This window comes from Lepidothrix coronata, unplaced genomic scaffold (assembly GCF_001604755.1).
Source record: "Lepidothrix coronata isolate B3197 unplaced genomic scaffold, Lepidothrix_coronata-1.0 Scaffold57, whole genome shotgun sequence".
Taxonomy (NCBI): domain Eukaryota; kingdom Metazoa; phylum Chordata; class Aves; order Passeriformes; family Pipridae; genus Lepidothrix; species Lepidothrix coronata.
In genome coordinates, this window is record NW_016690237.1 from 3,673,355 (window position 1) to 3,696,368 (window position 23,014).

General features: G+C 36.2%; 1 protein-coding gene across 1 annotated transcript in view; it reads right to left on the bottom strand.

The window, feature by feature from the left end:
* Nucleotides 1-23,014, bottom strand: part of FAM155A (family with sequence similarity 155 member A) — a 458,504-nt gene that overhangs the window by 10,520 nt on the left and 424,970 nt on the right. Inside the window, exon 2 of the mRNA XM_017816592.1 lies at nt 3,779-3,950. Within this exon, the coding sequence (XP_017672081.1) occupies nt 3,779-3,950 (172 nt within the window). The remainder of the gene's footprint in view (nt 1-3,778; nt 3,951-23,014) is intronic.

Here is a 23,014-nt window from a genome sequence, read left to right on the forward strand (position 1 = left end):
AGTCAAGCAAAACACCCATCAGCTCACTGGAGCTGCCTGCTGAGAAGGGGCTTCGAACACAGCAGTTAAAGTCTCTGGCCTTGGGAGTTTGACTGCCAGAGAGTCTCGTGAATGGTCAGACTGGAAAGTTTCCTTAACAGTGGGCACCTGATGTCCAGCCAGAGTCAGCCCATCACAGTCTTTCAACTCTCTTTGCACTGAAAGACCATGTGTTAAAGAAATCTGCCACATCTTCCATTCAAGCTGGGAAAAAAAATAAAGGAAGAGATGACTACATCTATGACCAAAAACAATCCCACTGGTATGCACATTGTTTTCTTAGAAGTTACAATCAAAAACCCTGACCTGGAACTTTGCATGGGGCTAATTCATTGTAATCTGCCATATGTGTTTGTGTGTTTCTGTGTGTGTGTGTGTGTATGTGCGCCTAAACTCTATTGTTATTTCCGTTAAATAACATTCTGGTTTGCATGGGCAATAATAGACAGCTTTCAGCTTCATCTAAACCACTGTAAACTTTAATCATATGGATATGAATACCAAAGGTCTAAACTGAAAGCAATCACTCAATTCTAATGAATATGAAAACCAGAATAGTGCTTGATGGAAGGATCAATTTCTTTCCTTCCTTTTCCTGGAAGTAAGGGTGAAAGAGTGGAACACAAAATTCTTTCTAGTGAATTGCATATTTCCATAATCAGAACCACACTGTGATTCTGTTTGTTTTCATTAATCTCCCAAATACTTTCTTTTGCACTGCAGTTATTCCACACCCTCACGTGCATTTCTACAAGTTCTGGTGATATGTAACTAGTGCAGCACACTTTCTTCCTTTCCCACTATCTGCTTTCATTGGAGATGATCAACTAAGACATTCTCAGGCTAGAATACTTGCCACTTATTATATGAGTTCTTCAGGAATTTCCGAGTATTCAATATTAATCCATATTATAAACTAAATTTTTTTCTTTTTAATTTAATAGTGACAAAGATAACAATGACTGCAAAATTTTTTGTGGGAAAATAGACAGTCCTATGATGTTTTGTCATCATGTGGATCTTCCAAGGAAAGATAAAACCTTTGTTATTATTTCTTTTTACAACCTCCAATACTTTTTTTTTTTTTCAGACTCCAACTTCACAGAAATCCTGCCCTGAAAGAAAAAAAAAATGCATGGGTTCCTCATCCACCAGTGCTGCCATACGCTCACCTCCAGCGGGTCTCTGTGCTCTGGCTCACTGCTGCAGCAGGAGGAGATGGCAAGGGGAGATGGCAGCTCAGTGCAGCCAGGGCACCTCCCAGCATTGCTGCTGATGCCAGCCTCTATCTAACTGCAACTGGAAAATGGGATGTAATATTTATATGTATGTCCCACCCTCTGTGCTGTAGTCAATATCAAATAAAACCAGATATCCTTCGAATACCTTTTCCTGCTACTTGACACCTAAATATTAGATAGAAATACTTTTTGACCTTACTCTTTTGGGTTTTGCTAATGAAAAGCCAGATCAGTAACTAAAAATCCCAGAATATGTCTCCCAGACAGGAGCTCACAGAAAGTGCAGCAGGAGAATAGGTCCCCCAAGACAGGTGACCTGCTTCCAGCTGCTTTTCGGCAGAAGGATTTCAAGTTATCTGTCAAGCCACAAGCTATGCTGAGGTAGACTATTTTATCTGCTGTTGAACTCACTATACTTTGCATGAAATAAATCTGTTTTCACTAAGCTGCAGAGAAGTGTAATTCCTTAGTCCCACAGCAGATAATAGTTTCATTTATCATTGTTTAGTGGCAAGAAGTACTCTTACAGTGAGCTACTGCTTAGTAAGAGGGTGAAAATGGGCCTGTGTTCCAGACAAAGTTTGAACTGCAGCCTTGTACCTGTCTTCAGCATCTTCTCTTGTACACAACTGCCTAGGATCAGCATACTAACTCCCACGGGTCTGCGAATACAAGCTCTGCTCTGCTGCTGCTGAGTCTGAATTTGAGAGGACAAAAAGCTCAACCAAATATTAGTTAGTGGACTGATAAGCTGAGCTTCAGGTCATCCTGGTTTTAAATGTCTGCAAAAAGACCCTGGTGACTGACAGCAAATACAGTAAATAGAGAGCAGCCAGCACTGTGAACGAGTCCTCTCATCAGGTGCAGGTGCCTACTTCGGCTGATTTAAATACCTCTCACCCCTACTGACTACACCACATCTTTAGTGACTCTAGTGAGAGCTTAGCAACAGAGTTTATGTGTAGATACCCATGTTACTACTACCTGCAATGAAGTGAGTTTAATCCCCTCCCAAAATTGCTTTTTCATTTCAGACTCAGAGATGTCAGTAATCTTTTCAAAATCATATATTTTTTGTGGTTTAGGAAGGAATTTGAATTTTGAGTTATAGTAGGAAAATGGATATGTATTTCCTAAGCGATTTTCTGAAATATACGCCAAGATGATTTTGTTGATTCTTTGATTTTTTGCTATTGTGTATGTGTGTAAGTGGGTACACATGTATATACATGAAAACACACACACCTATATATTGTATACTTGTGGTAAATAACATATAAATAAGTCTCTTACTTCAGCTTTTACTATACTATCTTAAACTGGAAAATAATACTAATTTGTTTACTGCCTATGCATATTGGAAGGCTATTAATATTTACAAAATGCATTAAAGTGCTGCAGCACCATTGCCTTATTGATGACTCAAAATTGTAACTGAGCTCACATTTTATTATATTGTCTTTTGCATATGGATGGATATTATTCAACTGTGTGTAAAAGGCTTAAGCTTCAAAAAGAAATACAGTAAATACTGTAAATACCTTGCTACCAGAATCACCCTAAATCCAAATACAGAGTATAAGATGAAGTGAGTTGCCACAATCGTTATACTAGCATTTGAGATGGTATATAGCCTCTATGGGGTTTTATAACTGGCTCTGTTTTTAAGTAGCTTACCTTGGGCAACTCATTTAGTATCAAGATTTCCAGTGCAGCCCTAATTTAGAGGTGAAGGCTGTCTAACTTCCGATTTTTGGACCAGGGATGTCAAATGATCTAAGTGTTGAAATGCCTTTTTACTTATTTAGTAGGAATAAGTTGCCTGAATATCTTCAAGGTTCTCAGATGATACTCCAGGCACCAGAAATCTGAAGATAACATTGATATAAGCTGCAATTTTGTTTAGATGACTCCCAACCAGTCCTGAAAAAAGTTTTTGTGACATCTGAGATATATATTAGCAATACCTTTTAAAACTGAAATACAGAGGAGACAAAAAAGATCAGTTCTTCACAGTTGAAAAATTGATTCTTAAATTTCTTCACTAGTGAAAGATCTTTCCTTAGATATGCACGTTCTGAGAGCTGTTGCAGTTTTGAACTATATGCTTCAGATTCTCCATTTATCTGACATAAGAATGCAGGTGTACGAAGGTGAATATACTAGAAACTGCACCTGCCTTTCTCTGTCTTCTGAATATTGCATGACATGCAGCCTCTTTACTCTGAGTACTGCATGCCATGGAGTAACAGAAATCCTCCACCAAATTATTAAGTGTAAAAAGTAACCAAAGCAATTTTTTTCTAGCAATTTTGTTTTGTAAGCCTGGTGATGGGCAAGGTGTAGCGTAAATGTGCATTTCTAAAACTGGGCTCAAATCCTAGCACCTCTGACAAATCTTTCTAATGAGGAACACCTTTGGGCTCTCGTAGTTATAGCTAAGTCCCTCAAATTTAGACTTATGAAAACAAGTGAAATTATTTTTTTTTATACTGTACCTGTACAGATGAAACTTGATAGTCCTCCGTAGATGACATCATCGTTGTCTGGTAATATAAAGGGACACCTCGTTTGAACCTCCAAACAGTATTGCTTGCAAGGAATTCTGTTGTTGCAGTGAAACTGTGTGACTTCAAAATACTGGGAACACAGCCAGGCTTTGTAGACAATCTGGAAAAAAGAGAAGAATGAGAAGTATAGATGGATAACAATAGCACTGTCATTATTAGAAGAACATACTGTACTGCACACCTACATTAATGCTGCTTCTGAAAGAAAATTTTGAGAGAAAATCACCTGGCTAACATAAACTATTAACTTTTGACTGTTCTCTCATTTCAGAAATAAAAACTCCAGCCAAGTCATTTAAAAGCAACAGTTAGTCAGGACTAGGCTTATGCTATTATATTATCTTAGTTCATAAACAGGTATCTCTTAGATGTGACTTTTTATTGAACATGTGCATACATGGAACACAGCCCTGTCCCTGCACCTTATCATAAACAAACTGAGATAATAACATTTGAAGCCAGTCAAAGACAAATCTATGAAAGTGCATGCAAGAAAGAGTTGAAAACTGGGCTCAGACCATCTTTGTTCTTTCTATCATCTAGAGTTAAGCTACCAGGTTGCAATAGATGGTGCTGCTTCCCTTCAAATAAAACCTTATCCAGTCTACAGCACTAGTTTCCTGAACATGAGGGTTCTTGAACAGTAAGAGCTGTAGACCAGGGGATGAATCTGCCAGAGTGAGAATCAATGTCTACATTTGGGAGCTAAAAGGAACACTTTAAAGATGTTCTCATCTGATGCTGTGTAGCCACGGCTGCAGGATTTTTGATTTTTGCGATTGTTATAATAATTTAAACAGAAAAGTAAAATAAACATGCTGATTTTAATTTTTAATGCCTTTTGTCTTCTGAGCAAGGATGTTTGTCATTAGAATTGCACTAACCTTTTGGGCACAGAAAAGTTTCCTGAGAAGATAGATTGGAAACCAGGCTACAAAGGTGATAAAAACCCTATGTGAGAGAGTACAGAGAGGTTTGCTTGTTCCCATTTTATTTTCCACTTATCTGTTTTGAAGTATATTATTTACTGTCTAGATACTTGCTATCTAGGTTGTTACATAACAAAAATTTCCTTTTTGTATTCATTCAGAATATCTGAAAATCTTAGTAACTACCTTTCCTTTATCACAGGCTGAAAAGCAATATAGTCAGCTGATCATTTCTCTTCTCTCTAGACCTGTTTCTAATAAAGAAAGAAATGTAGATTAAATTTCGAAGCAGTGAAAATTAAAAAACCCTGACACCTGAAATGAGTAATCTAGATGAGAGTTTGATTTGAATTCAGTATGTTTCATCTCATTGGTTATAATTTGATGAGTGTCAATAATAGCAGCTTAAATTATATAATTAATTCCAATGTAGTAGTCCCAGAATCACAAAACTTTTATTTTAGATTGTTTGCAATAGTGGCAGGTATGGGTAAGGCTGTGAGGTGATAAAGTGAAGCCTTTGTCAGTAATCTCTTGATTACTGTGATTATCTCTTTATAGCAGCTTTTGCCTACTGCATTCTGTAGAACACGATTTTTTTTTCATTACAAATTCGATTTTAATTGCTTACAAAGTTTTCTTATCCACAGATTAATGACAAGGAAGACTAGGCGATGTGTGTACTTTTTGTTCTCATACAAACTTCTAGAGAGAAAGTGTTTTTCGTATTGTTGACTATATCACCCACCACATTTTTGATGCTTTAGTTGCTATATTGACACTTGCAATAATAAATGAAATAAAGCAATTGTTTTTCTATTTTTAATTAGTCAGTGAGCATAGCCTGTTTGTTGGAAACAGGAACACTGGATCTGATAGGTACATATTCACAGATGTTCTTTCTTGATCACTAACAGTGTAGAGAATCCTATTGTTCTCCTCATGAAATAGATCTAAGAGTAGTATGTTGGGTTATGAATCATATTTGAAAATGTACATCAGTTTTTAGGGAGTGTATTGAACAGTACACCATGCACAGTAACAAGAAAATGAGCAAACCCATGTGTCTACTTAAGCAAGATAAGAAATAAATTTTTATTCAAGAGCAGAAGTAAATAATGCAGTTGTGGGCTTCTGTGAAGATTTTTATGTCTCTACAGCTCAGTTCGTACATATCATCTTCCTACTCTGATTCACAAGTTCTAAGCTTTGGCTCAAAATTACATTTGAATTCTTATCCATATTTTTAAAGAATGCATGTGCATGAGTGTACCTGCTCTTGATATCTGTTTCTTAGATAAATGCCTCTCGCTTTGTTTTATTTTTCTCGCAGCTGATTTCAAACTTTTCTGTAGTCTATATGAGTAAGAATATCCAGAGCAGTTTAAAGTCTTTCCTCTGTTTTAATGGTAGAGAAAGGTGACTTTTTAGCTTAAGTATTAGAAATTCATGATTTGTAACTGAAATGTATTGAAATGTCTTGAAATTTTCCTAATAGTAAAACAGATACTAGGGCCTTTGGTCAGCCAGTATTCCTTCTTATACCTAGGAAAATATAGGTTTTGATTGGGTGGCAATTCTTCTAGCAAATACAAAATGCTGATTTCCAGAGTCTAAAAACATGTGTTACATAACAAGGCCTGAAACTATCAGTGAAAATACACATTGGCCTGGAGTGTGGTATTCAATTTACAAACTGTGCTTTGTTATGAGAGTCCTTTTCCTTCTTAAAGTACATCAATAGCTAAACCCAATGATTTATAATCACAATAAATATTCCTTTTTAAAATATTTCATATAGAACACTTCAAAGTACTAGTTAAATTCTATTAATATTTTCCTATGTTATTTTTCAGCATGTCAATGCAAAAGATGGAATGTGGATGTGAGGAGACCATGTGTTAAATAGTCAGAAGCAGGAAAAATTCTCTAGCTTTTTCATTTAGTAAAATCGTCTAGAACAAAATTCTTACTCTTTCAAAGCATGCACCTTCTCAAGATTCATGTCAGTAAAACAAATGTATTGGATTACATTTCAAGGAAAGGAAATAGGGGCTGTGGTAGCAGTAGACATCTCTCTCACTGTTTTATATCCTCACTTAAAGGAAGCAAAGCTAAAACTAACTTCCAACATAAACTAAACTAAACTGAGTTATAAGATGGGAAAGATATATGCATTATAGAGAAAATATAAGAATAAACAATTATCAACAGTTTTTTGAAAAAACAAGAGGAAATCTAGTGATTTAAAAAAAAATAAAAATTCAAAACTTTAGAAGACAAAACAGTCATTTTTATTAACAGACTTTTTACTCATGTAAGTCAGGCTGCCAAAACCAAACAAAAACATAAAGAAGATTTGAGATTTCTTAGAATTTCAATTTCTGCTACATATTATGATCTTTTTTGTATGTTGCATACCTATAATGTAGAAAACAAATAGAATGATCTTATGTTTTTGGGTGGCTTGGGAGATGATTGAAACCTTTGAAAAATCATAGTTGCTAAGAGAAAGCTGGCAGACCAATCTCAAAGAACAGAAAAAAACCCATATTTTTCTGTTGGTTTTGCTATTACTCTTTTTTTAACATGGGACAGAACTAAGATAAACTGGATTATTGATGCATCATGGCAACAACATACATAGAATAAATACTTGAATACATCTAAATACCTCATCTCTTTACCATGTTGGCAAGATAGTATCACATAAGAATAAAATCATCTTTCATGTACAAAAGCATAGCTACAAAATCTGAAGAGGATTTAGTGGCAATTTTACTCACCTAAATAAATTAAATCTACCTTACCTTGCCCCTTTATGAAAAAAAAGTTAAAATCACACTTTTGAAAAACTGCATCAATCAATGCTGGCTTTATATGCCTCTATTCATCATCATGAATGCCTACCCAGATCTATCATAATCAAAATCTTCTTGGTAATTGTGAATTATTAATAATATGATAAAACATATTAATTGGGCAGATTAATTTATTATTTCTACTTTACTGTCATTCATTTTATTTCTACTGTACAAATTTCAAGCCCATATCTGGAAGCAGAAAAAATATTTTATTACTTCAGTGACCAGTCACCCAACACAAAAAACTAGTTTCATCAATTCAAGGAACAAAAGTTTCACAAACAAACCAGACACTAAACTGCATTCGCTTGTCAAACATTACATATTACAAATGGGTTGAGAGTTACCACGAAGAAAGTGGGGGGTTTGTAGAGAATTTGGAGAATTTTGAGAAACTAAAAGGCCATATCATATGCTTTTTCTCTCAGGACATTATGAAGAACACTTATTTTTGTCTCTTTGAGGGGACTAGCAGTCCAGGTTTTGCCTCTTTTTAGGATATTCTGTGTCTCATATCACACATGAGATTAGACCCTGTCTGAAGTATTCCTTCTGGCCTTGAAAGGCAACCAGACAGAGTTATTAGTTAATATGATCACATTAACTAGAGAGAGGCCAAGAGCTGCTACCCGCAGTGTGTACAGCATGTCCAGGTAGAACACTGCATTGACTGACCATGACCCTGGTCATTACACCAGCAGAATTATAACTGTCTGTGCAACTGTACAAAACTAATTTTAACTAGATGATCACTAAGGTCCCTTCCAACCCAGGCCATTTTATGATTTTATGTACTAAGATTGCCAAAACAGTTGGAAGAAAAGTTGCATTTACAATCCATATAGACCCACAGTCTCCCTCCCTCCCCCTCTCATTCTCACTCACTCATACAGGCACAATACATGTGATTCTGGATAATCTGATTTCTGTCAAAACAGACTAAGTCACATTGCATGAGAGGTATCAGTAGAGCATAATGAAAAAGCTCAATCAGTTTAATTCTCTGTGGATGCCAATTCTTCATAGTTTTCAAGAGATTAATTCAGCTTGCCTCTGCCCCTTCCCCTGTTGTTCCTGACTGACATTGTCATCACAGTTCTTAATGAACATTGTGAAATTTCCAGGAAGTACTTCAACCATTTTCCATGAAAATTACTTTTTTTTCCTCACTGAAGGAAAATTTCATGTTACTGACTGGGCTGCCAAAATTATTATACAAAAAGGAACGTAGAAATCATCAAAAAGCTCTTATGGTGTGTAGATGTGGAGGATGGTGGGAGGGAAAGAAAGTAGGAAGTAAAAAGTCACAACAGAAACTTTCTCAAAATGGTAAATTTTCTGAATCAAAATAGATTTTAAATGCTTTGCACTGATGCTACGCAACCATATTCATGGTTGAAAATGATGTCTTCAAACAGAGAACAACTTCATAATTTCATCTGCCAGTTGGAAAGGAAGAGGCCCCTCATGAACTTGAGAGGCTTTCTGACCATTGACACTTTCAACAACATCAGGAAATTGTACCTTATTGGAATAAAGGAATTAAGAGTATTGCCTCGAGACAGTGTGATATGATTCCAGCTTAACTTCTCCCAAAGTTTGTGAGTATTTAGAGATAAATTTTGCACTCACCATGTACACTGAGGAGTACCTCAGGCTGTGACTAACTAATTAATTGATTTTTCCAAGAATATTCGTGGAATAACCTATTATGTAAGCTGAGGTTTTTCAGCAGATCTCGATGGAAGAACAGCATTCATTTGAAAATAAATAGTGATGTGCCCTTCAAGTTTTGCTGTGTTCTGCCCTAGTAGTCCCCAGCCCATGTTTACTCATTGACAACAGCAGTGAATAAGATGTGTATAGAGAGTGAAATCTGTTCCCTGTGAGCCTCAGTTTAGTGTGTGATTTTCTGTAACCAAAAGTAACCCTAAATATTCTAGTATACAAGATTTGCATTATTTGTTCATTAAAAGTTAGACTATATGCTTAAATGTCATGGGGTTTTGTTTGGTTGGTTTTGTGTTTGTTTGGTTTTGTATTTGTTTTTAATTTTTGTTGTTGTTGTTTAGAATCTAGGTGAATTGTTGCCTCTGTGTTATTCTGTGACATTACCACAGCCAATAACATTGTGTCTTGTAGGGTTCCCATTTCAACCTCCTATGAAATATTTTAAAGTAGCCTAACTTCCTTTGCTTCATGTTAGCTTTTTTACTATTTCACAATCTCAAAGAGTAGAAATTAAAAACAGTAGTAATTCTTCATGAACTGAGAGGTTGTAAACAACAGTTTTGGAGAAGAGCTACTGATAAAGCTGGAAAATCTTACACAGATAAAGATACTCATTGATTCAGAACTGTGCCCGAACACTGACCAGGCAAAAGATGAATACATGAAACACTATATAGGAAATAAGGGCATGAGCTCCGAATGTAATTTTGTGTTTTATGCAGCAATGAGGAACCTCAAAAGAGTACTCTTATTTCTTCCTATGATAAAAATTTTATTGTAAAAGTCACTTTAAATCTTATGAATGCTATACAGCAGCAAAATAATGCTATGTCTGTGAAGTACAGTCTCTAAAAAAAAATTATATTCAGATCACAAAGTATTATTTATTGGTTTGAGTGACAGTACATCTTCTTTAAGAAACATTTGGATCAATCTTAGTTTCTGCTTTGTGCATCAGGACCTGAGATATCATTTCATACAAGTAGAGATGTCTGATAGATTTCTTACAAGTGTATTTTATATAGACTACACAACCAAAATATAGATGGCTAACTGGTACAAGATCTGATTAAGTCTGACACGGGTAGTGTTAGAAATGTGAACTCCCCCAGGAACTTTGTCAGTTTTGAGCACTGGGACAGTCTTATTTCAGGAAGACTGCTGTTTGTAAGGAATAAAAATCAGTTTGTACAGAGAGCCTTCTGCTCACCAGAGTTGTGGGATTGCTATTGGCATTTCTCTTTTGCTGGCCTTTGTTCCTAGTACCATTCTAAGACTTTGAGCAGCCTCACGATAGGGCTGACTAAGCACACATATAGTGCAGTAACAGTGACCAGATAGGAGGGAACAATATCTTGCATAAGGTATCTTTGCCAGTGAATATCAGTGGTACCATCAGTGATTAAACATTCTTCATTACATGCAGTAGAAATCATATAACAAATGGGTTGCTGAAAATAAGATACTTCATAGAAACAGTCTTAAAATAGAGATTTTTTTTTTTATAGATAAAAAAAATCTTTTTCACTTTGTTTCAGCACTACCAAAATGAAACAATTCTGACTGGGGAATTATTTTTCAGTAAGGTTCAAATATTTCTTTCCAAAAAAGCTATTATCATTCTGTTTATACAGCCAAATATTGCTCATAAAGCATTCATTTAAATACACATCACACTATTGAGTTTTATTACATTAGTATTGACTCATAGCTGTTCTGTTTTTGGAGAAGTTGTTTTGTACCTGCATTCGCACCAACACCTACACCCACCATTTTGTTGTCCGGGGAACTTAAATTTTACTTTTGTTTTTGCCTTTTTCTTTTTAAATCTGATCCAGAATGAACATAAATTATCAATCTGAGCTTCCTGTAAAACAGACATTATATTTTCCAGTTATTTCACTCTATGTACATTTTTAAAATTCCTTGTGTTATAAGACTGTACCAGGAAATGAGAGTGCCTGTTTCATATTATAGAAATTTATGCCTGAAATTTACGGTAATTTGGGAACTAATATGTCTGTTTTGTGGTTATTTCAACCTCTGATTTTATTTCTATTTTATTATAATGAATACTTTCTGTCTCTTCATGGATGGAATATCATAAGATAAATATTTTACTAATTATCCAGAAGATCTTAATGCCACCAGATGCAAACTACTGTATCAAGAGATAAAAGCTACTAGTGTTTCCTAAATTTAATAGATAATCGTGTTTCTTTCCCTATTTTACCCACTTATGAATAATTTTATTTGAAAGACACTCACACACACTATTTTATTTGAAGATAGTGGAAAGGTAAACCAAGGTTGAAATTTATTTGCCAGCTTCAATTTATATGCTATGTAACAAGATTTCTTTTAACCAGATACAAATGAGTGGAATGATAAGCTGCTCTGTTCACATCTATATTGGAAAAGATGAACAGAAAGATGCAAATATGCAGGCTCCTAATACAAATATGTCTCTGATTGTGGAGACATTACTGCAGAGGACATGGTATCAGTGTCTCATTGTCACTTCAGTAATCTTTAGGAGAAATTATATACAGATATAGGAGAAATCTATAATGTTTCTCTCTGCCAAAATAAACCAAGCTTCTGCAAGGGAAAGATATGCAAAAACCTGATCCACCAGTCCTGTCTTTCTGGTGATTAGCCATCCAATCAACTGGGGTCATCATGATGATTAACTTCACTATTGTTTTGTAGTACCCTAAAACCTGAAATCGTGCTCTGTATCAGAATTCAGAGTTAGATGTTACTTAATATAGGAAAGAAACTTTCTTTTGAAGATCATAAACATCCCTTTGGGTGAGCTTAAAGGAAAATGAAGATTAATAGCTTATTACAGAAATAAGTAGTCTGTTAAAAAAGTAAAAATAGGCACTAGCTTTTGATTTTGTGAGCTTAATATTATTCCATCTAATCAGATACTACATTAAAATGTTCCAATTATAAAAATAAAACAAGTGAATAATCTTCAAAGTGTCTGATCAATTTCCCTGGAAAATCTTAGGTCCACCAACTTCAAGTCAGCTCACAATGGTCAGGGCCTGTTTTAAAGTTTTATAATAATGGCCAGTCTTCGCGAGCGAACATTTGGGAAAGGTCATTAACCCTTCGAGCCTGTGCAGTGGATTTTTTAGGTGAGACACAGCGTGCGCTGAACTGAGCCCACCCTTTAATCCTGAGGTTCATCTGCCGGGGCCGAGCACGCTTGGACAGTGGCTGTGAGGTCCTCAGAACGTAGGTTTGTTTAGAGTGACCTTCTCTTAGATGGATTGCCTTACAGGGCTGACGAGCTCCATCTGCCCGGGGGGCTGGGAATCGAACCCGGGTCGCAGCGGTGAAAGTGCTGCACCCTAACCACTAGACCACCAGGGGCCCCTTTAAAGTTTTACAGTCTTCTAAAATCACATCTGGATTCATGAACCAGGTGATCTGTCAAGTCTGGAAAGTATTTGTGTTCAGCTCTGCTCTCCATCATTTCTGAAGTGATGGTAGTCTGTGTAAATCAGCTCAACATGACAGTATTCAGAAGATTGATACTGCTGATTACCAGTGTATGAAGGAGATGAGAAGACTCTTTATATCCTCTGCTTCCTCAAACTAAGGACCTGATTTTTTTTCTGCCTGCAAAACTCCAGTGTTGCTCAGAAAAGAGAATCTCTTTTGGGATCTGGGGGCTTCCAATCAGATTGCAAGAGCTGCTGCAGATTCTTGGCAGATAAGGGGACTTGTCACAGGCTGATGTAAACAGAGATAAAAAAGTGTCCTGTGCCTTGAAGTTCTCTTTCCGTTTGGTATTATAACTTCTTTAATCATAAGACTTATTCAAGTCTGATGTTGAATTTTCATCTTGGTCATGCAGGAAATTGAGGGGCAGGTAGCGATCTCTTTACTCTTGTGACCAGTGACAAGGCTTGAAGAAACACAAGAAGCTGAGTCAGGGGAGGTTTAAGTTAGATATCAGGAAAAGGTTTTTCACCCAGAGGCTGCTTGAGCGCTGGAACAGGCTCTCTAGGGAAGTGGTCACAGCACGAAGTCTGACAGAGTTCAAGAAGTGTTTGAACAATGCTCTCAGGCACATGGTGTGATTCTTGGAGTGTCCTGTGCAGAACCAGGAGTTGGACTTGATGATCCTGCTGGGTCCCTTCCAACTCAGCATATTCTGTCATTCTATGAAGGTTCACTAAATAAGATAACGAAAGCTAAAGACAAGGAGCTGATGAATACAGAAGAAATAAGAAAATTTCTTGGGCACCAGTGATATGATAAATATTTTAGAACCTGAAATCTATTCAAAAAGAAAAAAACCCACAAGAACGCATAACTGTGGAAGGAGCCTGTTATAATGTAGACTCTATTAATAATATCATTTATATCACCAATGCAAATTTATTCTAATCATGGTGAATTGAATTTGTTTGAAGAACTTTATTGTGTTGGAAACTATCTAGAGGCAAAGCAGGTTGACCTTACTCTTTTCTCTAGACATTTCTGAGTGCAGGAACAGGGCCAGAGACTCCACTGCACCATTCTACATTGTTACACTCAGTGTCTTCAAGTTGTGCTGCTTCTCTCCCTTACATTTAACCTCTAGAATGTTAGACCTCAGAGTTGTGTTGTTATGACATTGAAGTGAGACATCCAGATATCTGAAGAGGGTGAGTGGTTGAACTTAAAAGCAGCTCCCAAGGAGAGGAGATATTTCCTCTCCTCTCACAGGTTTTTTCTCACACAGCTCTCATTTGAAGCCACACAGTCCACCAAAAGCTGACTTGAACCCAGGTAACCAAACTTGACCTGAATGGGAATATATATCACGTTGCAGTCAGAGCCATGACAGCTTGTGATCACACATTTAATAAATCATATTTTCTGGGAGAGCACAATAAGCTCTTTGAGGAGTTCATGAATAAGATCAACAATAAGCTCACCCAAGAACAGGTGTCCCAAGTGAGGAGCTTCCCCAGTCTGGGGTAGCTCTGGAAGGGACTAGACATTTGCCACAGCAAAAAGACACTTGTTATCACAGGGAGTAACAGAGCAACAAGACAACTTTCATATACCTTTTGCTGTTTCACCTGCCTATCTAGTTATCACCAGCACAGAGAAAGCAACAAATTCTTCTCGCCTCTGATTTCCCAGAAGAGTTGGAAGCAGCGTGTGTCCATTTGTGCAAACTATCTGCAGCTTTGCCCACAGTGACAACTCCCATCCCTAAGTCAGCATTTAGAGCTCTAACATCATATAAAACAGTATTTATGAGACTTCAAATTTTTAACCACCTTAGGAAGCCCATATTACTTTTTAAAAATTTTCTGCTTTCTCTGTGTAATCCAACCATAGTATAGTTTGAGAATCCCTTGAAAGCTTGTGTATGTGTTGTTTACTAGCGTACAAAACCCATATACCTCTGAAGTTTCTACTTCACAAGTAGTCTCATAGTTCATTGGTTGTTTTTTAACTTTTTTTTTTTTTTTACTGGGCTTACCTTAGAAATTTACCTTGGAGAGAATTTGAGGTGCATTTTTTATTTTTTCTACTACATTTACTTATACATAAAAGTAAGTAAAATAAATTTAAGATATTTAAGACTCTATCCAATTATTCAAGCACTACAGTCATATACTGTGACATATCTGTAGACAGAGATGACTGATGCTGTTAAACACAAAATTAAATCTCTGTCAGGTCAATTCTCCACCATTAAGAGCAATATTGAAAGCAGAGATTATTGCCAGATATTCTTGCTGGCATTCAGAGATTCAAGTGGAATTTCTGATAGATAAAAGCTTCTGTTTTGCTTAGGTAGAGCATGTTTGCTTCACGCAATTGTCAAGATATGAATGATACAGTTCTTTTCTCTTCCTACCTATTTTCATTCTTGTTTTCCTCCTTTCTTATCCTGCATTTCCAAAATGCAAATGCTTGTTTATTTTTCCCACTCCTTTTCTATGTTTGCAGTGGTCCGACCTGTTCTCATGTCTGGATGCCTGGCAGTTTTTGGAAGGAAAAAGTAGGTCTAATTCCTTCAAACCTTGTTGTGCTTCCAGAGTTTCCAGAGACGACCCAGGAATGTCTCAGTGATTCCAGCCCAAGAGGGCCAGCTTTCAGCACTACTATACACTTCTGCAGAAGAAATAGCTGATTTTAACAATATATGTAATGCATATGACACTTCTCATCTTCAAAATACCTGATATGGGATCAGTTTTTCCTGCCTAGTCCAGGGAAAAAACTTGTTTTATGCTAGACCGAGGTGGAAATTTCAAAACCAGTCATTTTAGGTACCCTTTTCAGCTAACAAAAAAGAAGGCACTTTATCTAATTGCATCATGAGTGTGATACTGCTCTGTGAGTGGCTCTACTAGCAATTTTCTCCATGAAGAGAAATATCCTTATTTTTCCTCTGCCAGATTTCCATCATCTTTAATAGTATCAAATCTAAAATATAGGTTTTTATCTGAAATATGAAAATCCTTTCACTGCTTGATGAAGTGTCTTTGTGGGAAACTGAATAAAACACTGTACCATAACATGCAGTGTTTGCTATAAATTCTTTCTTTTTGTTTCTGTTGTATTTTGTGATGCTATCGCAATTTCAGGCATTTTTCTCAAACATCTATATTCTTGTTGTACATTAGACATCAATATCAATTTACTTACTGCTAAAATATGCCTTTAGAGACACTCTGTTAAATATGCTGCAAACTTAGAGAGGATAAGGGTATGTGGGGCTCAGTGGTTTTCATAATTCATTTGTATTCCTTCGCTGATGGGTGTGCAATAACAATATCCGAAAAGATGCTGTGTCTTCCACAGAGATATAATAGAAGAGTTACACATAAATGAAACAGTATAAGCTTGTAATAAATACATTACATCACTCCCACATTATTTTTATGGAATTATATGTTTGACCTTGCCATTACAGTAGTATATTTGTCCTTTCTTTTCATAAGAGATCGCCTGAGCTATATAAAACTGGTATTTATGCAAGCTGTTGTAAAGGGAACTTTTTCTCTCTGAACAAATGTGTTGTTTGCTGTCAGATTTTAAAATATTTACTTCATTGCAGTTTTTCTTAAATGATTTCATGTGGTACACTGGGTCAAGTCTGAATGTTACTATCTGCTGACACATCCAGCAATTTGCATAGGTCAGAAACATCAGAGAAAATATTTTCCCCTTCAAATTTACTTTCATTTGTTGTTGTTGCAGCCTGTTCAGAAAATAGAAGGCAATGGCAGAAGACTATCAAAGATCCTGAGAGTAAAACACCAGACCTGCTACCAAAAATTGTACAATCTCTCATCAAGAAAAGTTAATAGATTGATGGATTGAGAGTAGAAAATATTTTACTTTGTATTTCAGAATGATTCTCTGTCATCCAGAGACTCTCCGACAAGTAAGCCACAGACGTATTTGGAAGCTAATAAGTTGTTTAAAATAATATTTCAAAGTGGAATAATAAAACAAAATGTAGGCAGTGATATGAGAAAGGCTAGCCAACCTCATCTCTGCAAAGGTGCATTCTCTCTCTAATGAATTAAAATTCTTCTAAGGAATAAAAACACGATCCTGATGACAATTTATTTAGCTTTTCAAAAATCCATTAACCAGGTCTCTAAAGAAAGGTAATAAACCAAGTTATTATTGTTTAAGAGTACTATACTGTCACATATACAAAATGGGTAGGGGAAACAAAGAAAAAACAAATCAATCAGATTTCACCAGTCAAAACAGTTAAAAGCAGAGTATCTTAGACTTTCATATATGCAATGTTTTGCTTATTAATGTATTAATGCATTAGAAAGAAAGATAAAAAAAAAGAAAACAAGTACACTGAAAAAAAATGTTAACAAAATCCAGAAAGAGAAATTAAAGTTGAGATGAACTGAAAACTTGCTGAAGTTCAGTGCTGAAGAACTGAAAGAAACGAAACTCTGTGAAGAAAATTTTAACTACTTGTATACCATAGGGGATTTTATGTTTACCATGTGAGCCTGGGAACATAATCTGGGTCTTGCTGTTCAGTGAACACTGTGCAGTTGCAGCTAGAAAAGACAGGTGAATTTACAAAAGCTGAGAAATGAGAGAGAAAAAGTCTCCTGAACAGCCAGTGCTACATGCTTACCTGGAATACTCCACCCAGAAAGAGATAATCCCACATTAAAAAGAGGCACAGAATTAGAGAAGAGATGACAGCATTTCTGTCACTGGATCCTCTGAAGAAAGACTTAAAGACTGAGTTATGAAATTTCAGAAAGGAGAGGGTGACAGGGAAAGATCTATAAAATTATGAGTATTGTAGAGAAGAGGACAATTTTCTGATCTTGTTTTATATACCAGAACCAAGGGGCAAAGAACTAATGGAACTGAAAAATCTAACTTTTGAAATAATAGACGGAAATATTTTTCCATGTAATGCTTGGGATTGGCAGTCATACATTAACATTTCCTTAAGAACAAGAAAGTAAGATTCAGAAAATGATCTTTCCAGGATAAGGCCATATGTACAGTTAATAGAGAAAAAGATTTTTGAAGACCTTTGGAGTGTAAAACTATGTTCATCTTAGATGTTTTGTAGCAGTGTACTTGAGCTCTTTTTGGAAAACCTCTGTGCTTTTCTCTGCATATATAAAGGCATTTATACTTACTCTAGGAGAGATACTGCATTACATACTTAAATGTGTGTGTACTCAAGGTGGCTTGGATACCTTATGGTGCCAGCTGAAAGAGTACTAGTATAAATACAAAGTCTTTAAAAAAATCACTTTTGGATTTAATGATTAGGAAATACATATGGTGTTGCTTATCCTGAAATTTCTGACTCCTTCCTACTCCTTCCTATGCAAAGTCTATTGCTGAATACTGTGGAAACAGGATTGTAGATGGGATGGTTTATTGATAAAGCCTGCAAGTAAGAGTCGTCCTGTCTTCTAGGGAATTTTCCCTAATTTTAGTGGACAGCAACTGTGAATAAATCATGTACTCGTTTCATTGATGTGTATCCAAAACACACTACAGGTTCAGAAGACCTCACGAGCTTCTACTCCTTGTTGAAAAAGCACTGAACACTCATATTTGTCAGCAAAGCCAATGGGAACCCTGCAAAAGCTACCAATGGAAATGCATGGTCTGATTTACCCACGTTGCTTAATCAAATGATATAAAGTAAAAAGATGTGTTTACTATACTAAATGGAGAACTTCAATGCTTAGTAAAAGAAAAAAAGATGAAAAAAATCCTGAAGGATAAATTACAAAGGAAAACAGATTAGCTGTTTTTATGTAAGTCCTTGCAAGACTAGGTCTTTTTTAATGACTTAATTCTCAGCTGAATTAGACCTGTGATCCAGCCTTTGGAATTGAAAGCATGAGAGAAAAGACTAATTGAGAATAAGGAGTAAGGAAGCCTTATATCTTTTTGTGCACCACTGTTAATTTATTGAGTTAAGGTGATGGTACAATCTAAACCTGGCTTGTGACCAGCTTTAGATGGCTTGTGACCAGCTGGAACATCAGAAGAACACACCATGTTTCCTGTGTGACATTCCACCAGCAATGACTGAAAAGAAAAAAATGCAGAACACCATTGAAAACATAATGAAAATGCTGTAACAACAACAAAGAAGATTTATTTATTTATTTATTTAAACATTAACATCTCTTTATTTTAAATTAGGCCACAGGTTATTTTTGATCTTTAAATTTCTTTGGAATTTAAACATTTAAAAACTTTTGAATGTATAGGTATTTTTAAGCATTCCCTGTCATTTTGTGATGATTTTTCTTCCTTAATCAAACCCCATTATGTCTGGAAGTTTTACTGTAACTCCTCCAAAATGCCTCTTTCCTAATGTACTCAACACAATAACTGCAGATCTTTCTCTGCTAGCTGGTGACCTACCTAATTATCCCTTTCATAAAGCTGTATTTCTTCTCATATTGACAGTTTTTACTTTTTTATTTAAATTCAGATGCTGTCTTTATGAATATCAAAGACATCTTGGTAAGTCAGCACTGACAGCATAGTCTGTCATCCTGTACTGTATACGGTGGTATTTTGGGGAATATGGAATCAGAAAAAAACACAGAACTAAATAAATTTTTTTCTTCAATCAGCTGATTTACCTCACACTAGAAATCTCACCCTTGTTAATAATGATCTTTACAATGGCAAACCTGAATATTATCTTAAAAAGTTAATAGATTAGTGATCAGCTGGCCCAACCTTTCTTGGTAAAAGCATAGTCTAAACAACATGGCTTAGCACCCTGTCTAGATGAATCTTAAGTATACAATGCTGGGGAAACCATCACTTCCCTGGGGAGACAATTCCAATGGTTGATTGTTCTCATTGTGAAAAATTTTGCTTCTGTGCCTAACCAGAATCTCCTCAGCAGTAACTTGTACCCACTGCCCTTCGTTTTTTCTATGTGACTACTCGTAAAAAGGAAGTGTCCTGGCTTCAACTAAGGTAGAGTTAATGTCTTCTCAGTAGCTATTGTAGTGCTGTGTTTTGGATTCAGAAATGAGAATGGTGTTGATAACACACTGATGTTTTGGTTTCTATCCTAAGTAAAGGACTTTTTTCTTGTCTCATGCTTTGCCAGTGAGGAGGTACAGAAAAGAAATTGGAAGAAAGCATAGCCAGGTGACCCAAACTGACCAAAGGGATATTCCAACCATAGACCATCATGCCCAATATATAAAGTGGGGGGAGTTACCGAGAAGGAGGAGCTGATCTGGGTTCAGAAACAGGGGTCTGGCATTAATCAGTGGGTGGTGAGCAAATGCATTGTGCATCACTTGTTTTTCCGTTTTTATTATCATTGTTATCATTCACTATTATTACTGTATTCTATGTTATTTTCAATTATTAAACTGTTCTTATCTCAATCTACAAGTTTTACTTTGATTCACCTCCCCATTCCACTGGGGTGGGGGGAGAAACAGAGGACTTGAGTGAGCAGCTATGTGATGCTTAATTTCCAGCTGGGTTTAAACCATCACAGGAAGTCTCCATGTTCTTTGTAATACTCTTTAAATACTGGAACATGGTGATGAGGTCTCCCCTAAGCCTTCTTTTCTCAAAACTGACTCTCAACCTTTCCTCATATGACAGGTTCCCCAGTACTTTGATCATCTTTGAGGCCCTTCTCGGGACCCTCTCCAGCCTTTCCACAGCTTTTTGTATAACAGACACCAAAACTGAACCCCGTATTTCAGGTGTGGCCTGACAACTACTGAGTAGAGTGGTAAAACGTTGTCCTTTTTAGCAGAATGAGAAAATAATACATTAAGCTCCTCTGCTCCTTTTCCTTTAAAGTTCTAAAAATTCTAAAGTTTTAAATTGCTTCAGAGTGGGTTAATCTCAGAAACCAGCCTCAGACATCACTTTTTTTGGGGTGATTATAGTTTCACTGATTGACACACAGAATCCTTCATCTAGGCTATGAACTAGCTGTGTGTCATGATAATTCCTAAAGATCCACTCTCATGAATGCTAAAAGCTGCTTGGAAACTTAGCAAATCTCCCCTGTCTACTTTTTTCCTTCTTAGTGACTTATTTATACTAAATTAGTTCTCAATCATGCTGTGCTAGCTGATTTTTTTTTCATTTCACTTGATATTTTACTGTCTTTTCCTTGTTCACTAGCACTAAATGCATTCATATTTAATTACTCTTTGCTCACAACCCTGTGTAAGGGCCACAACCCCCGATCAGAATCAGGGCCCAGTTACGCTGTTTAAGAATTTACTACAATAGAGAAAATGCAACAGTGAAGCAGACTACTGACAAGTCTATACATAAAATCTTAAAAATAAAATCTGTTTTCAGTCATGTAGTCTCGATGGGTGTTAAAACACAACAAATCTAATTGACTGCAACTGAATTGATGATTCCTGCTTTCTTGTATAGTAAGCAGCCCTTACATAGTTAAAATGACGCAAGAAAACTGGTCACAAAGGCAGAAACTCCAGAGATATTGAATTCTCACAAGTTTGTCAAAGTAGATGAATGTTTGGTTTCTATTGCTGTGGTCTCAACATCGTAATAAAAAATTCTTTTCACTGCATTTGTTTCCCTAACTGTTACTCTAAATAAACAAGTGGTGATTTGGTGTATTACACTATGTTATAATCAGAGTTGATTGTGATCAGAATTGTTGTGACAACCTCATTTTGGAGAATCATGATAATCTATTTTGAGAAGATTTCTCAGTAAACCATTATCTTGGAGATTACCAGAACATGAACTGCACTCTTCTCTCCACTCCTGTGTTATCTGGATTAAAGGCATTTAGGCACTATTATGAGCTATTTGGTCCTATATTGGTATCTGGGTGCTCTCTGGACCAGTGATAACAGGAACAATACATAAGGAAAGAGTCTCTGCATTAATCAACCTTCATGAAAATCATGTCTGTGGGGAATTTTGGGTTGGAATACAAAGGATGACATGGGGCCAGAAGATCCATTTGGTTTTGAGGGAAAGGAAAAGCTCAGAACATGAGCAGAATGGAGGAAAAGGTCATGGTTCAAACCAACTTGAAGAGCTGAATCATAGAATCACTAATCAAGGAAAAGACCTCCAAGGTCATCAAGTCCCACCATTAACCTAACAATGCCAGGTCCACCACTAAACCATGTCCCCAGGCACCACAACTACAGATTTTTTGAGCATTTCCAGTGCAGTCTGTTTCAATGCTTGACTACCCTTTCAATGAAGAATTTTTTCCTAATAACCAATCTAATCCTCCCCTGGCATGTGTGCCTGTGGAAGACTCCAAGTCTGCAATAGAGAGGCAGTTCATAGGATGTGGTCAGAGGGTAAGTCAAAGCTAAAGACTCCCTATGTCCTTCCATATGGCTTTCTGCCTGGTGTGAATACTGAAACACTGTACCTTTGCCATTCAGTGTGGTAGGAAATACAAGATGCATAGTTCTGAAGCCTATCACCAATAGGTGATAGGCAGATCAGCTGTCTAGATGTATGTAAAGGATCCCAGGATAAAGTTCAGAAAGAAAACTTGTAAAGCTTACTGTTCTGACCACTGTTTTCTGCATCAGCAGAAACTCCTGGTGCCAGGAGTTTGTATGTGTTATTGCAAATTGAATGATAAGTAGGAATTCCCAGTCCTGAAGGATTTGGTTTACAAAGGGTCTTTCAAGAACTTAATTCAAACATGTAATTGTCAAGACCAGGAATTAATTTTTAATGTATTTTTAAAAGGTACATTCTGTTAACAAAATTAGACAATGAGGTACAAGAGAGAAGGAGAAAGAAAAGGCTAAAGAGACCTAAGAAATATAGCACCAAATGGGACAGCCCCTCTCTCTTTCAGTTCATTCACTTCCTTGTATGTATAACTTCAAAATGTAGAGATATATTTTACTATCTCCATTCTACCCGGTTTGATGTCATCTCACTTCTGTTGTCTAAAATATTTCTGTCAGCAGAAATAAAGAACAACAAAACAGATTTTTTTTCTTTTTGGTATGGTAATTTAATTATTTAAGTCTCTACACAACTTTACTCTCTCATTTTGGATCTCTTTTGTCAAATATGTTTAAATTGGTATTTTTGTGAATCTCTCTAGATACACTTTGTGAAATGTAGCT